Source organism: Mustela erminea, chromosome 14, assembly GCF_009829155.1.
Source record: "Mustela erminea isolate mMusErm1 chromosome 14, mMusErm1.Pri, whole genome shotgun sequence".
NCBI lineage: Eukaryota > Metazoa > Chordata > Mammalia > Carnivora > Mustelidae > Mustela > Mustela erminea.
The window spans coordinates 66,136,875-66,151,968 of NC_045627.1; the positions used below are offsets into that span (position 1 = coordinate 66,136,875).

Below are 15,094 nucleotides of genomic sequence, written 5' to 3' on the forward strand. Positions count from 1 at the left end.
TCTGGGCAGGAAGAGCTGTATTGTATTCCAGTACAGGAGTTACATGCAACAGGGGAAAGTAAACTGAGCAGACACACTATTTTCTACTTACAGATAAGGAAGAAGACTTGGAAGTTGTGGTTGGGCAAGTTGCCAAGGGTTGTAACTAGTACAGGACAGAGGCAAAGTGAACCTCTTTGGCAAGCACCAAGGTTGGCAAGAACTGGTGGCAAGCACCGGGGTTTGCCAGAGCCAGCTGGAGACATTAGGTCATAACTGGACAAGGCATTCAGTGACCTGAATAGTGAGGACTGTCTTCCCTCTTCAGGTTTCTGATACAGCCCTGCTGATTTGTCAGTTTGATAGGACTCTCTGAATCTCTAACGGCTCCTTAACCCTGGTTCATTTGCATTTTTAACAATGTTAGATAGACAATGGTAGCTGTTAAAAATGAAATTTGTTTTCATCAAATTGCTTTGAAGTTATTGCAGGCAACACTGCTTTTCCTCTTATTTTCCTCATTTAGTAGTAATATGAAATTTCCTTTTTTTGTTGTTCTTAAAGATTTTATTTATTTATTTATTTGAGAGAGAGCATGTGAGCCAGGAGAGGAGCAGAGGGAGAGGGAGAAGCAGACTCTGCACTCGGCATGGAGCCTGACCTGGGGCTCAATCCCACATCCCCTAAGATCATGACCTGAGCCGAAATCAAGAGTTAGATATTTAACCAACTGAGCCATCCAGGAGCCGCTATGAAGTTTCCTTTAAACTAAGTTTGTCTAGGTTTTTAAAAGCGAGTCAATCTTTTTTTTTTTTTAAAGATTTTATTTTATTTTTTGACAGAGAGAGACACAGGGAGAAAGGGAACACAAGCAGGGAGAGTGAGAGGGAGAAGCAGGCTTCCTGCCAAGCAGGGAGCCCAAGGCAGGACTAGATCCCAGGACCCTGGGAGAAACAGACTCCTCCCTGAGCAGGGGCCCGGTGCGGGACTCGATCCCAGGACGCTGAGATCATGACTTGAGCTGAAGGCAGATGTTTAATTGATTGTGCCACCCAGGCACCCCTAAAAGTGAGTCAATCTTAGGGAGAAAATACAGGTAGGTTATGATACAAATGGTAAACAGAAGTGTTATGATGATTTAAAAGTTTGGGAAATGTGGCACTGTGCCCACCATTACTGACTTGTCCCATGTCTGTGGGCAGTCTCTCTCAATGATCCTTTCCTCATTATTTTCTACTAATGTTGGTCATTCAGGTCGTATAGACCTATAACATGCTGTGATGTGTGGGCATTCTAAGTCCAGTTTCTCCCAGGCCACTGCTTACTCTGAGAAGGTAGTAACCAAGAATCTGGGACCTTGGCCTTGCTTTGCCCACTTTGCCTTTCCCCCAAGATTCCTCCCTTTCACCTACTATATTCATTCTTCTTAACATCTCTTTGAGCTATAATTCACATACCATGTAATTCACAGTTGTGAAACCATCACCTCAGTGAACCCCAGAGCATTCTCATCACCCTCAAAAGCAATGTCACATGAGTCACTCCCTGTCTCCCCTAACCATTCTAGCCCTAGGAAACCACTACTCTCTATCTCCATAGATTTGCCTGTTCTGGACATTCCATACAAGTAGAATCACATACGTCGGGGCGCCTGGCTGGCTCAGTGGGTTAAGCCTCTGCCTTGGGCTCAGGTCATGATCTCAGGGTCCTGAGATGGAGCCCCGCATCAGGCTCTCTGCTCAGCGGCGAGCCTGCTTCCTCTCTCTCTCTCTCTGCCTCTCTGCCTACCTGTGATCTTTGTCAAGTAAATAAATAAAATCTTAAAAAAAAAAAAAAAAGAATCACATATGTCCTTTTGTGACTGGCATCTTTCACTTAGTATAATGTTTTTAAGGTTCATGTTGTAGCATGTATCAATACTTTATTTCTGTTGCCAAATAATACTCCATTGTGTGCATATACTCCATTTTATTTACTCATTCATTGGTTGATGGACAATGCATTGTTTCTTCCTTTGGGCTATTGTGAATAACATGGCTATTGTTACCATTCATGTACATCTGTTTGTGTGGACATGTATTCATTTCTCTTGGGTAGATACATAGGATTGGAATTGCTAAGTCATATGGCAACACCATTTTAATCATTTGAGAACTTGCCCGACTGTTTGCCAAAGGAGCTCCACTATTTTACGTTCCCACCAACAGTGCATGAGGGTTCCAGTTTCTATCCTTACCGACATTTGTTATTGCCATTGCAATTGTAGCTACCCTAGTGAGTGTGAAATGATGGTATCTCACTGCGGTTTTGATATGCATTTCCCTAACAGCTAATCATGCTGAGCATCTTTTCATGTGCTTAGTGGCTATTTTTATATCTTCTTTGGAGAAAGGTCTGCTCATATTCTTCACCCATTTTTAAAGTTGGATTATTTATCTTTTTATTATTGAGCTGTAAGTCTCTATATATTCTGTATACCTATCAGATATATGACTTGTAAATATTTTCTTGCATTCTGTAGGTTGCCTTTTCAATTTCTTTTCTTTTTTTTTTTTTTAAATATTTTATTTATTTTATTTGACAGAGAGAGAGATCACAAGTAGGCAGAGAGGCAGGCAGAGACAGAGGGGGAAGCAGGCTCCCTGCTGAGCAGAGAGCCTGATGCGGGGCTCGATCCCAGGACCCTGAGATCATGACCTGAGCCGAAGGCAGCGGCTTAATCCACTGAGCCACCCAGGCGCCCCTCAATTTCTTTTCTTAAAAATTGTGGTTAAGGGCACCTGGGTGGCTTAGTGAGTTAAAGCCTCTGCCTTCGGCTCAGGTCATGATCTCAGGGTCCTGGGATCGAGTCCCGCATCGGGCTCTCGGTTCGGCGGGGAGCCTACTTCCTCCTCTCTCTGCCTGCCTCTCTGCCTGTTTGTAATCTCTGTCAAATAAACATAAATTCTTTTAAAAAAAAAATGTGGTTAAGTATACATAACACAAAAATTTGCCATTTTAACCATTTTTAAAAGATTTTATTTATTTATTTGACACAGAGATAGAGAGAGAAATAGTGAGAGAGAGAGGAGCAGGCAGAGGAAGAGGAAGAAGCAGGCTCCCCGCTGAGCAAGGAGCCCATTGAGGCACTTGATCTCAAGACACTGGGATCACGACCCCAGCCGAACTCAGACACTTAACCTACTGAGCCACAAGGTGTCCCATTTTAACCATTTTTAAGTGTACAGTTAACGTGGCATTAAGTACATTTACATTGTTGTATAACTATCACCATCATCCATCTCTAGAACTTTATCTTCCCCAACTGAAACTCTATACCAATTAAGTGCTGACCTGAGCTAATTTTTTTGTTTAGGTTTGTATTTATTGGGATGCCTGGGTGACTCAATCATTAAGTGTCTGCCTTTGGCTCAGGTCAGGGATCCTGATGTGGGGCTCGGTCCCAGGCCCCTGAGATCATGACCTGAGCTGAAGGTAGACGCTTAACCGACTGAGCCACCCAGGCACCCCAAGTGCTGACTTTCCATCTCCCCCCTCCTACCCCCCAGCAACCACCCATCTACTTTCTGTCTCTGTAAATTTGGCTACTCTGGTACCCCATATAAGTGCAGTCATTCTTTAGGGAATTAGCTTTCTTGGCATAATGTTTTCAGGGTTCATCCATCTTATAGCATGTATTGGAATGTCCTTTAAAAAAAAATTTTTTTTTTTTAATTTATTTGACAGAGAAAGACACAGCAAGGAAGGAACACAAGCAGGGGGAGTGAAAGAGGGAGAAGCAGGTTTCCCTCGAAGCAGGGAGCCCAATGCGGGGCTCAATCCTAGGACCCTGGGATCATGACCTGAGCCGAAGGCAGCCACTTAATGATTGAGCCACCCAGGCACCCATAGCATATCCTTTTTTAAGGATGAAAAATAAATACTATGTTTTGTTAATCCATTCATCCATTGATGGGGCCTTGGCTTGCTTCCTTTCTCTGGCTGTTGTGAATAATTCTGCTGTGAACATGAGTGTACATGTACATGTTTGAGTCTCTGTAATTCTTTCGGGTATATACCCAGGTGTAGAATTGCTGGATCCTGTGACAAGTCTATGTTTAACCTCTGGAGGCTCCGTAACCCTGTTTTCCGCAGTGGCTATACCATCCCGGGAGCAGTGCACCCTGCATCCCAGGAGCATCCCAGGAGCATTGCACCCAAGTTGAAAGTTTTCCCACAACCTCACCAGCGCTTCTTGTTTTCTGGGTGGTTTTTGTTTTGTTTTATTATACAGAACCCATCCTAATGGTTGTGAGGTGGTATCTCATTGTGGCTTAGATTTGCATTTCTTTTTCCTTTCTCAGTGGTACTGTTTGCAGCACAAAAGGTTTTCATTAATGAAGTCCTGTTTTTGGATCAGTCTTTGTTACTGGTGCCTTTGGTGTCTATCTAAGAAACCATTGCCTAATTTAAGGTCAGAATGTTTATTTGTATGTTTCTTCTAAGAGTTTTACAGTTTCGGCTGTTACAGTTAGGCCTATGATCTATTTTAAGTTAATTTTTATTTATGGTCTAAGGAAGAGAGCCAACTTGATTCTTTCATATGTGGATTTCCAGTTGTTCCAGTACAACTTGCTAAAAAGACTGTCTTTCCTATATTGAATTGTCTTGGCACTGTTGTCGAAAATTAATTGGCTCTAAGTGTGAGGGTTTATTTCTGGACTCTAAATTCTGTTACATTGATCAAATGCCTATCCTTATGCTAGTACTACATCAGCCTTTTTTTTTTTTTTTTAAAGACTAATTTTAAGCAATCTCTCCACCCAGCGTGGAGCTTGAACCCACAACCCTGAGATCAAGAGTTGTGTGCTCCACCGACTGAGCCAGCAGGCGCCCAGTACCACACTGTTTGGATAACTGTAGCTTTGTAGCAAGTTTGAAATCAGGAAAATTAAGTCTTACAACTTTGTCTTTTTCAAGCTCTTCTGGGTCCACTGTTTGGATAACTGTAGCTTTGTAGCAAGTTTGAAATCAGGAAAATTAAGTCTTACAACTTTGCCTTTTTCGAGCTCTTCTGGGTCCCCGGCATTTTCATATGAATTTTAGGGTCATCATTTAAATTTCTGCAAAAAAGACTTTTGGCATTTTTTTTTAAAGATTTTATTTATTTATTTGACAGAGAGATCACAAGAGTAGGCAGAGAGGCAGGGGGAAGCAGGCTTCCCGCCGAGCAAGGGGTCTGATGCAGGACTCGATCCCAGGACCCTGGGATCACAACCTGAGCCGAAGGCAGCAGCTCAACCTACTGAGACACCCAGGCGTCCCAACATTTGGCATTTTGATAGGGATTGCATTGAATCTATAGATCAACTTGGGGAATGTTAATGTCAACAATATTAAGTCTTTCTGTCCATGAATATTGTATATTTTTTCATTTATGTAGGTCTTCTCTAATTCCTTTCAACAGTGTTTTATAGTTTACAGAGTACAAGTTTTATATTTTGGGGGTCAAATTTATGCCTGAGCACTGTTTTCTTTTTTACACTATTGTAAACAAAAATTTTCTTAATTTTATTTTCAGATTATTCATTGCAGGTGCACAGAAATACAAGTGATTTTTCTACATTGCTGCTGTACCCTGCAACCTTGCTGAACTTGTTTATCCTGGTAGTTTTTCAGTGGATTCCTTAAAGTTTTCTTTGTACAAGATTGTGTCATCAGCAAATGTAGTTTTATTTCCTGTCCAATTTACCTGGATTTTGTTTATTTTTTCTTGCCTAACTGCCCTGGTTAGAACCCCTAATACAATGTTAAATAGAATAAGAGTGGGAATCTCTATTATGTTCCTGATCTTAGAGGAAAATAATTCAGTCTTAACTATCAGGTGTGCTGTTAGCTGTAGGATTTTTGTAGATGCCCTTTTATAGATTGAGGAAGTTCATATCTCTTCCTAGTTTGAGTGTTTTTATCATAAAAGAGTATTAGATTTTACAAATACTTTTCTATGTCTATTGAGATGATCATGTGGGTTTTTTTTTTAATCTTCATTCTGTTGATACATTACATTGGTTTCCTTAGGTTACATCAACCTTGTATTTCTTAAATCCCACTTGGTCATTATGTATAACCTCTTTTTATATGTTGTTTGTTTATATGTCAGTTGTTTATATGTCAACATATATGTGTATATGTGTTGTTTATATGTCAGTTTGCTACTGTTTACTGAGGATTTTTGTGTCTATGAATTAGGGATAATGGTCTCTGGCTTTCTTTTCTTGTAATGCCTCTGTCTGGCTTTGGTATCAGGGTAATATTGGTTTTATAGAAAGAATTGGCAAGTGTTATCTCTTTTATTTTTTTGAAAAATTTGTGATGAATTGGTATTAGTTCTTTAAATGTTTGGTAGAATTTACCAGCGAAGCCATCAGGGGTGAGCTTATTATGGGGTAAGCTTTTGAACTACTAATTCAATCATTTTACATGTTGCTTTGTTTCTAACTTGTAGATCATGCAAGCTACTTGTAAACACATATTTCTGTAAAAGGAGAAGGAATCTGGGAAGAGTGAGCACAGCAGGAATTGGGAAATTTGAAGGTTTCTAATTGGCTCTGGCTAGAGCTGTGCCTTCTCTCCCTTTATCTCCCCATGTCTCCTAGAGGAAGTAGTCTTCCTTCACCCTCATGAATGAATGCTTTTGAAGTTAGGACCAAAAAGATGGAAAAAGTAGTTGGTCTACCCACACCTGACACTGGAAGAGAGTTAGTATTCAGACCAAGACAAGGGAGAGCACAAGCTCTCTCAGGCCTCCCTGGGAGGCTTTGGGCTGGGGTGTGTGTGTGTGTGTGTGTGTGTGTGTGTGTGTGTGTGTTTTCATGTTCTGCCTTGCCTTAAATATTGATCAAAAGTGAAGAGTCCCCAGCTGTTGAAAATCCCGGATCATAAGTGATAGACCATGATGAACCACCATACAGCTATTTAAAGAATGAGGTAGCAGGTGCTTGGGAGGTGCAGTCATTTGAGCGTCCAGCTCTTGGTTTTGGCTCAGGTCATGATCTCAGGGTCCTGGGACTGAATCCGGCATCGGGCCCCATGCTCAGTGGGGAGCCTGCTTCTCCCTCTGCCACCCCCCACCCCACCCCAAACCAAACATGTTCCTGCTTGCCAATTCTGCCGGCCTTCGATAGAAAAGGACAGGCTGCTACTGTGGCTGCTCACTCGGCCTGGCACATCCAAAGACTTATTTGGGGCTGGGGAGCCAGCTTGCGTATGCTCTCTTTCTCTCTCTGACAAATAAAATCTTAAAAAAGAATTAAAAATGGGGCGCCTGGGTGGCTCAGTGGGTTAAGCCGCTGCCTTCGGCTCAGGTCATGATCCCAGGGTTCTGGGATCGAGTCCCGCATCGGGCTCTCTGCTCAGCAGGGAGCCTGCTTCCCTCTCTCTCTCTCTGCCTGCCTCTCTGTCTACTTGTAATCTCTGTCTGTCAAATAAACAAATAAAATCTTTTAAAAAAAAAAAAGAATTAAAAATGTAGGGACACCTGGGTGGCTCAGTGGGTTAAAGCCTCTGCCTTCGGCCCAGGTCATGATCCCAGAGTCCTGGGATCGAGCCCTCCATCGGGCTCTCAGCTCAGCAGGGAGCCTGCTTCCTCCTCTCTCTCTACCTTCTCTGCCTACTTGTGATCTCTGTCTGTCAAATAAATAAATAAAAATCTTTTTAAAAAATTTAGGGGCACCTGGGTGGCTCAGTGGGTTAAGCCGCTGCCTTCGGCTCAGGTCATGATCTCGGGGTCCTGGGATCGAGTCCCGCATCGGGCTCTCTGCTCAGCAGGGAGCCTGCTTCCTCCTCTCTCTCTCTGCCTGCCTCTCTGCCTACTTGTAATCTCTCTCTGTCAAATAAATTAAAAAAAAAAAATCTTTAAAAAAAAAAATTTTTTAAATGTGCAAAGCAGTGTGCTGCCATTTTGTTAGGAAAACAAGGAGGAGGGACCCTGTAGATGCACACAGGCTGGTAAATGCAGAGTACCTTTGGAAGGGTACCGAACAGAAGAGTCAGGGGTAGGGGGGACTTCATACCCCATGGGTGTTTTCTTCCTTGTGGCTGTGCTGTCCTCAGCAGTGTTTTTGAAATGCTGAGCCTCTGCAAAGCACAGTGGTGAGGCTCTGAGCTGGCTGCGTTTGCATGTTTCCCTTGGTCAGGCCAGGCACCATGTCCTGTGATTTCATGGAAACGCCCGCCCCTCCAGACTGTCCATCTGGGCAGAGGTGTGTGGGGCACTGTCCATACCTCCATGTAGTTGAAGCTTCCAGTGTTCCTCAGGAATCCCTCCACCTGTCTACCTGTGAGAAACCAGTGGCCAAGCTCAAGAGCCCTCCACAGGTGGTTCCTTTCAGAAACACTTCCACCAGCACAGGAAAGGACTGGGACCAGGGCTGTGCTTTCCCAGGTGAAGTGCTTTCACTGACTCCCAGCCTCCCTGAGGATTTCTGGCCACGTGACCCCACACGGAAGCACCTTGTTCTTTCCTGGCAGACCTGATCATGGCTCTTCAACCCCAAATAAGTCTTTGGATGTGCCAGGCCGAGTGAGCAGCCACAGTAGCAGCCTGTCCTTTTCTATTGAAGGCTGGCAGAATTGGCAAGCAGGAACATGTTTGGTTTGGGGGGAAATAGCCACAATCTTTCCTCCCGTATGAGCAAATGCTTCCTCTGGAAGATGGGGGTACTTCCCAGCCTGGGCTTCTCTGCTGGAAGCAAGGCCTCCAACACTCATGTCTGTCCCGCAGAGAACACCTTCTGCAGCGGGGACCACGTGTCTTGGCACAGCCCTTTGGATAACAGCGAGTCGAGGATTCAGCACATGCTGCTGACGGAGGACCCACAGATGCAACCTGTGCAGACACCCTTTGGGGTAGTTACGTTCCTCCAGGTGAGCCTGGGGTTGGACAGGGGCTTGAGCCTTCCCTGGGGGAAAAGCCTTTGTAGTACAGGAGGGCCTGGGTAGAGTATGAAGGCAACAGATTTCCTTGTCTTCTTGCATTTTTCTCTTCCCCTGGGCTGGCTCATGAGATCTGGATGGTCTTGTTTAGCCTGCTGCAACGGGGGAAGGAGGAAAGGGAAAGGGCCCGGGTTGGGGGCCGGGGTTTGGATGACTGTAGTTGAGCGGCTAAGGCTAACAAGGCAGGTATTTTGGTGAGCTGATGAAGACCCAGACAGCCGCAGGCACGGGACCACCCAGCAGGAAGACAGCTTTCGGCTGCCTTCCCCTTGCCCAGGGGGAGAGTGCGCGGCCACCCCCCCACCCCGCTGCAGCTGGGTTTGTGATCAGGCTGGGTCTGTGTGAAGGTTCGCTTGTTTCCCCTTGAGGTTTACACAAAGGCCCCGCCTCTGAGGAAAGAAAGAACTTTTCTGCAAACCGCTGGGGCCCTTTGGTTGTGGTTCGAAGCTTGAAGGGCCTCAGAATCTCCTGTGTTTACATTCCCTGTGATCCTAACTTAGGCCAGAACATCTCCCTAAACCTACCCTTGCTCCAGAGATGGGGGCTGAGGATCCATTCTTTTCTTTCTTTTTTTTTTTTTTTAAAGATTTTATTTATTTATTTGACAGACAGAGATCACAAGTAGGCAGAGAAGTAGGCAGAGGGAGAGGAGGAAGCAGACTCCCTGCTGAGCAGAGAGCCCGATGTGGGGCTCCATCCCAGGACCCTGGGATCATGACCTGAGCCGAAGGCAGAGGCTTTAACCCACTGAGCCACCCAGGCGCCCCCTGAGGATCCATTCTGATGTTCACCTCTACAGTACGGGGCTAGTCATTGTGTCACCCAGACACCTGACCCACTGTAGTAGGACAAGGGTCAGCCCTCAGTGCCCTGTCTTGGACTCCTACACCTCCTAAGGAAACCATCCCATTTTGGACAGACAAGCCCCTGACCCTAGATCCTGCCTGTGGTCCCCTGACTTGAGTTGACCCTAAAAGAGCCAAGGCGGTGGTCCTCCTCGATGGGTGGAAGGAATGGCTATTAACACGCAATGGCATCTTGTCCCTGGGTCTCAGATTGTTGGCGTCTGCACCGAGGAGCTCCACGCAGCCCAGCAGTGGAACGGACAGGGCATCTTGGAGCTGCTGCGGACGGTGCCTGTGTGAGTACACGCCTGCCCTGTGAGGTAGGGCCTGGCTTCCTGGGCCTGGGGGTGGGAGTCCCTCCTTATCCCCACATGTGGGCTTCCCTTTACATTGTTTTTCAGGCACTGGTTTTTCACATCAGGGACTCCTGATGATTCACTCTCTGACAGTCCCTGACTTCGAACTGCTCTCCTGTGTTCTGGGCCTGCACAGGGAAGTCTGAACGCCCAGCCCATCAGCCCCAGACTCTCAGTTACCATCCTGTCCCCTTTCCTTGTCCACAGCGCTGGCGGCCCCTGGCTGATAACTGACATGCGGAGGGGAGAGACCATATTTGAGATCGATCCACACCTGCAAGTATGTCTTGAGTGAGGAAAACCTTTCTAGCACACTATGCCTAGGCCTCTTCCAAATAATACTGGCTTTCATGCTGGGAAAACGGAGGAGCTTTATTTGTGAATGATCAGAACTCTGGCATGATTTGGAACTTATCTCCTGAATTCTGCAGAGCACGTAGGGAGCAGAAAGCTCAGGCCAGGAAAGCTTGCCTCAGACACATGGTTTTTGGGATTTAAAAGGGGTGGGGTTAAATTTACTTTGATATTACAAAGAGATGGAAATGTATAATACTGAGATTGTTTGGGATGATACTACAGTCATAGCTTGTTTGGAATCATAAAAAAATGAGGATCCGTGCTTACTCTGACACTTTAAAATATAAGAGCAGTTCTCGAGATAATGTAACTACGTCAAAGAAGCAAACTGGAAATTGTTTGTACCAATAAAAAAAAATAAAATAAAAAAAAGGGTGGGAGTAAAAGGATGAATTTTACTGTATGCAAGTCATACATCAATAAACCTGACTTAAAAAAAGTAAGATCACCAGCTTTTCACTATAGAACATCGATACGGCATGTCCAGTATTCATTCTCCCATTTCCCCCTTCTTCAAAAAACATAACCCTTCCTTCAGGGAACCACCTCCCTACTGCCAGCACCCTGTAACACCCAGGAGGGGTGATACTGACCCCATGCCCCAGCCGTAGTTGGTTGTGATTGGCCAAGTGATCACACACTCCTTTTCGATACAACTTCAGCTTGGGCCATCAGAACTCCTGGCTCCCCTCCTGGGCAGGATGGCATTCCTAGATATATAAAGGAAGTCTGTATACAAGCAGGCCTGCAGTTGCCCACTCACTGTGGCCTAGCTATGCAGGGACATCTTTGATTTCTTAGAAGAAACATGCTTTGCATGCAAGTTAATTTTGAAAACCACTAGAGCATATCTTCCTCATGGGCCACTCATGAAAGAAGGCAGTAGACGGCTAAGAACGTTCCTGGCATGTATGCACTTCCTTCTACTTCCCCCGACCAGTTGTAGGCCATTGCCATCTCTGAACCTTTCATGTCTCTCAAAATCTGGCAGGCTGTGGGCAGCCGCCAGGAGCTCCATGTCCTCCAGGAGGGACGCGAGGTGGCAAGGGAAAGGTAGCAGGCAGACATACAGCCAGCAGTCCCTGGGGGTTCTTTACTATAGACCTGTTGTTCTGGGGCAGAAGCCCTACTCATTCACACATGATGCTCCTCTATTTTCCTAGTGCCTTTAACACTGAAGTTTTCAAATTGCTGCCAGGATCCTCTGTTACCTCTACATTAAAGTTGGTTTCTCTATAGCTTCTGCTTATGCAAAAACCAGGAACCATGAAGGCTATGTTTCCCCATGTCCTTGTTCTGCAGCTACACTGGGATCCAGCATGGGGGACCGTGGGCTGTTGGTTAGCCCTGGTCATAAGTGCCAAGCACTAAGAAAGAACTTGGTCATTTGGCTGGTAGGGTAAGCAGCCCATCCTTTGCATGCCAAGAACAGTTCTCCATCCGAGTCTTTGGGCTCTGCTGAGACCAGCCAGCAGGATCCAGAAACCAGTGGTCTTTAAAAACAAGTGGTGGGGGGAAGGGGCTGGCTCATTAGGTGGGGCATTTGACTCTTGATTTCAGGGATCATAAGTTCATGTGCCATGTTGGGCCTAGAGTTTACTTAAAAATAAAAAAATTAAAATTAAAAAAAAAAAATAAGCAAGGGGACATCGGTGAGAAAGCCCAGTTGTTGTTTTTTTTCCTGGTGACCCTGTGCACCAAGTGGGAACTCCTCGGTGCTCATCTGTAGCTGTCTGGGGCCTGCTTGCAGGCGGTTCATTGTAGAGCTGTCTTCTTTTCATTTGCTCTGAGCTCCGCTGCTAGCGAGCTGTGTGCTTTAAAAAGTCCCTTAACATCTCTGGGGCCTAACTCTTTCTTTTTTACTTATAAAATAAATGGGGTGAACTAGTTGAGTCAAGGGGCATCCTCAGCTCTTTGCTTAGGTGGGGGGCCTCAGGGCAGCCAGTGGAAAGGGTAAAAGTTCAGACTCCACCCTGAGCAGAGCAAGGCCCACCCACTCCTGCCTGGAGCACAGAGCTGCTCCTGTCAGTCAGCCTTTCCCTGTCTCTGCTCAGGATCCCCAGCTTTGGGGCACTTGGCTGGCTCAGTCAATAGAGCATGGGACTCTTGATCTTGGAGTTTTAAGTTAGAGCCCCACATTGGGTGTAGAGATTTTTTTTTAAATAAAATCTTAAAAAAAAAAAAATGGATCCCATCTTTGCCCAGGCTGATTATAGCTCTGGAAAGGAGGAAAGTATGACTCTTGGAAAGGAGGCATCAGGGCAGGGCCATCTGCTGACTGGTCCGAAGAAATAAGGACCTTCCCTCTTGTTCCCACAGATAGGCTTCCTGGCTGAGCTTCAGGCCCGTGTGGTGCCTGTGGAGGCCCCAGCGGGAGGGTCAGGCAGAGAGGGAGCTACAGATTCTCACTGAGGTGCTTTCAACTCACGAGCTTTATTTGGCCCACATGGCTGTTTATAAGCAGCGTTGCTAGAGCCTTCCAGATGACCTTTAATCCAACGCCCAGCATCACAGAACTATGTTTTACCAGAAATCCCAGGGATGTTTGGGTACAGCTCTTCCTTGAGGCCATTTGGAGCATGTTGGGACTCCACAGTGCCAAGGCCTACACAAAGGCAGGGCCTCTGATGGGGTCTGCAGATGGCCACTGCCCTCCAGGCCCCCATCTCAGTCTAAGAAATGGAAAAGAAACTCCATCCAAAGTCCTTTGCCAAACAAGTTAGTGATGCAGCTAGGGGAAGTCCTGCCCTGCTGCTGCTCTCTGGCTGTGCTTTTCTGGGTGACCACACCCTCTGCTGTTAGAAGAGGGAACTGCTGTGTGAGGTCTGAGGAGTTGGGCCCAGTCCTGGCATCTCCTGCCTGTGGCTGGCTTCCACCCTGTCTTCTGTGGCAGTAACTGGGGGGTTCTTCCTGCATGACAGGGAGTAGAGGAATGACTGTGCCTTTCCTCAGGGCTGTAGTGCCACATCAGCTCCATGGGCCAGCATGGGGTGGCCAGAGTTAGGACCCTGAAACAGGTATGCTGGTGGTTTTACTGGAAGGTCCAGGTAGAAGATGAGCTTTCCTTGGGATTTTCATGCTTCCTGGCTTCTCCTGATCCCTGGTTCCCTCAGAGGAGTCAGTGGCTGGCAGAGACCATCATGGGTTAGCAACCAGGGCAGAACAAGATCAGACATCCTGCTCTTCCAGCACCTGTTCCACGCTCAGCACCTACAAGAACTCAGTGAATACCAGAAAGGTGGTGGTGACCTTGGGCCACTGGTTCGCTGAAGGAACTCTGGCTCTTTGGTTCTTTCCAAGCAGGAGAGAGTTGACAAAGGCATCGAGACGGATGGCTCCAACCTGAGCGGTGTCAGCGCCAAGTGTGCCTGGGATGACCTGAGCCGGCCCCCTGAGGACGACGAGGACAGCCGGAGCATCTGTATCGGCACACAGCCACGGCGGCTCTCTGGCAAGGGTAGCTGCGACCACCCAGCCCTCCCTTCCCCTGTCTCCAGGCCCGGTTTTCAGGCTCTCTGCGATGGGGCTATAGCATCGGCAGCCCATTCAGTAGTTCCTTTCTGGCAGGACTGAAACAGCAGGAGAGATCTTCCAGCAGCGTGGCACGACGGGAGCTCTATTGGCCCATTTCTCTTGTGTTTCCTGTGTGTATTTCAGATGCACCGCCAGCAGTGAGCATTGTATTTTAGATTTGTCCCCTTACAATCTGAGGTCATGGAGGTGAGTGGAAGCCATAGAACAGTTACAGGAAAAGGCCATAGTCCACCCAAGACTGAAAGAACAAGCATCGGCCACCCACAGAATTGAAACAGGGCCCAGCTCTGGCCTGAAAGCCATGCCAGACCCAAGAATCACTGGCCTCAGGCCCTCCCAGGCCTAAGCTGAGAGAGGCGTGAGTGTGGGACCAGCACACAAACTTCCCTGCCTCCCTGTCCTACAGATACAATGTGAGGGGCCATGTGCGGGGCACCCTATACCCACTGCCTTCTGCACGGGGCCTTGGGGAAGAAGGATGTGGCTCTCCTGCCGGAAGCTCACCAAGGTGGTCTTGGTTGTAGAAACAGCTATGATTCTTAGCAAAGGGCATCCCTACCCAACTCCAAAAGGAAAGCAGCCATTTACCTATATGTATATTGACAGCTTGTTTTTCTGCTTTCTTTGTCTAGTTCCTCCCACCTTCCTACAGTGCTGAACAAAATGCCTGCACATGGGATAGCACTTACGGGAGCTATACTCTTTGCCTAAAGGACAACTTAAGCTCCTCGTGCAAATATCAACCCCCTTTTGCCTTCCTGCTTGTTCTGATAGTGTGCTAATAAGCCCATGGGAGGTTCCGAGAGAAAGCATACAGTCATTAAAATCATTTAGTTGCTTTTGACGAGAAAGATAATTTAAGGAAGGACGCATAGTCTTATCCAAAATTTCAGCCATTATTGGCTAATTTTTTCAGAAATTAATGAAGTAAGCCGTATCACTGTAACAAGTCAGACAGTTAGAAAAGTTAGTATTATCGCTTCTGTAGTCCACTCTAAGCCCATCCTTTGAGCAACCAGCATTAATTTGCTTTTTGGGATGTGTTTGCTG

The 15,094-nt window shown here is 46.4% G+C and overlaps 1 protein-coding gene across 2 annotated transcripts in view; it reads left to right on the top strand.

Moving 5' to 3' along the window:
* SUFU (SUFU negative regulator of hedgehog signaling) overlaps window positions 1-15,094 on the top strand; it is a 111,850-nt gene that overhangs the window by 66,048 nt on the left and 30,708 nt on the right. The window contains exons 4-7 of one of the 2 annotated variants that reach the window (XM_032313866.1): window positions 8,741-8,883; window positions 10,008-10,093; window positions 10,361-10,433; window positions 13,811-13,967. In XM_032313866.1, the coding sequence (XP_032169757.1) occupies window positions 8,741-8,883; window positions 10,008-10,093; window positions 10,361-10,433; window positions 13,811-13,967 (459 nt within the window). The remainder of the gene's footprint in view (window positions 1-8,740; window positions 8,884-10,007; window positions 10,094-10,360; window positions 10,434-13,810; window positions 13,968-15,094) is intronic. The other variant, XM_032313867.1, reaches the window with a different exon arrangement.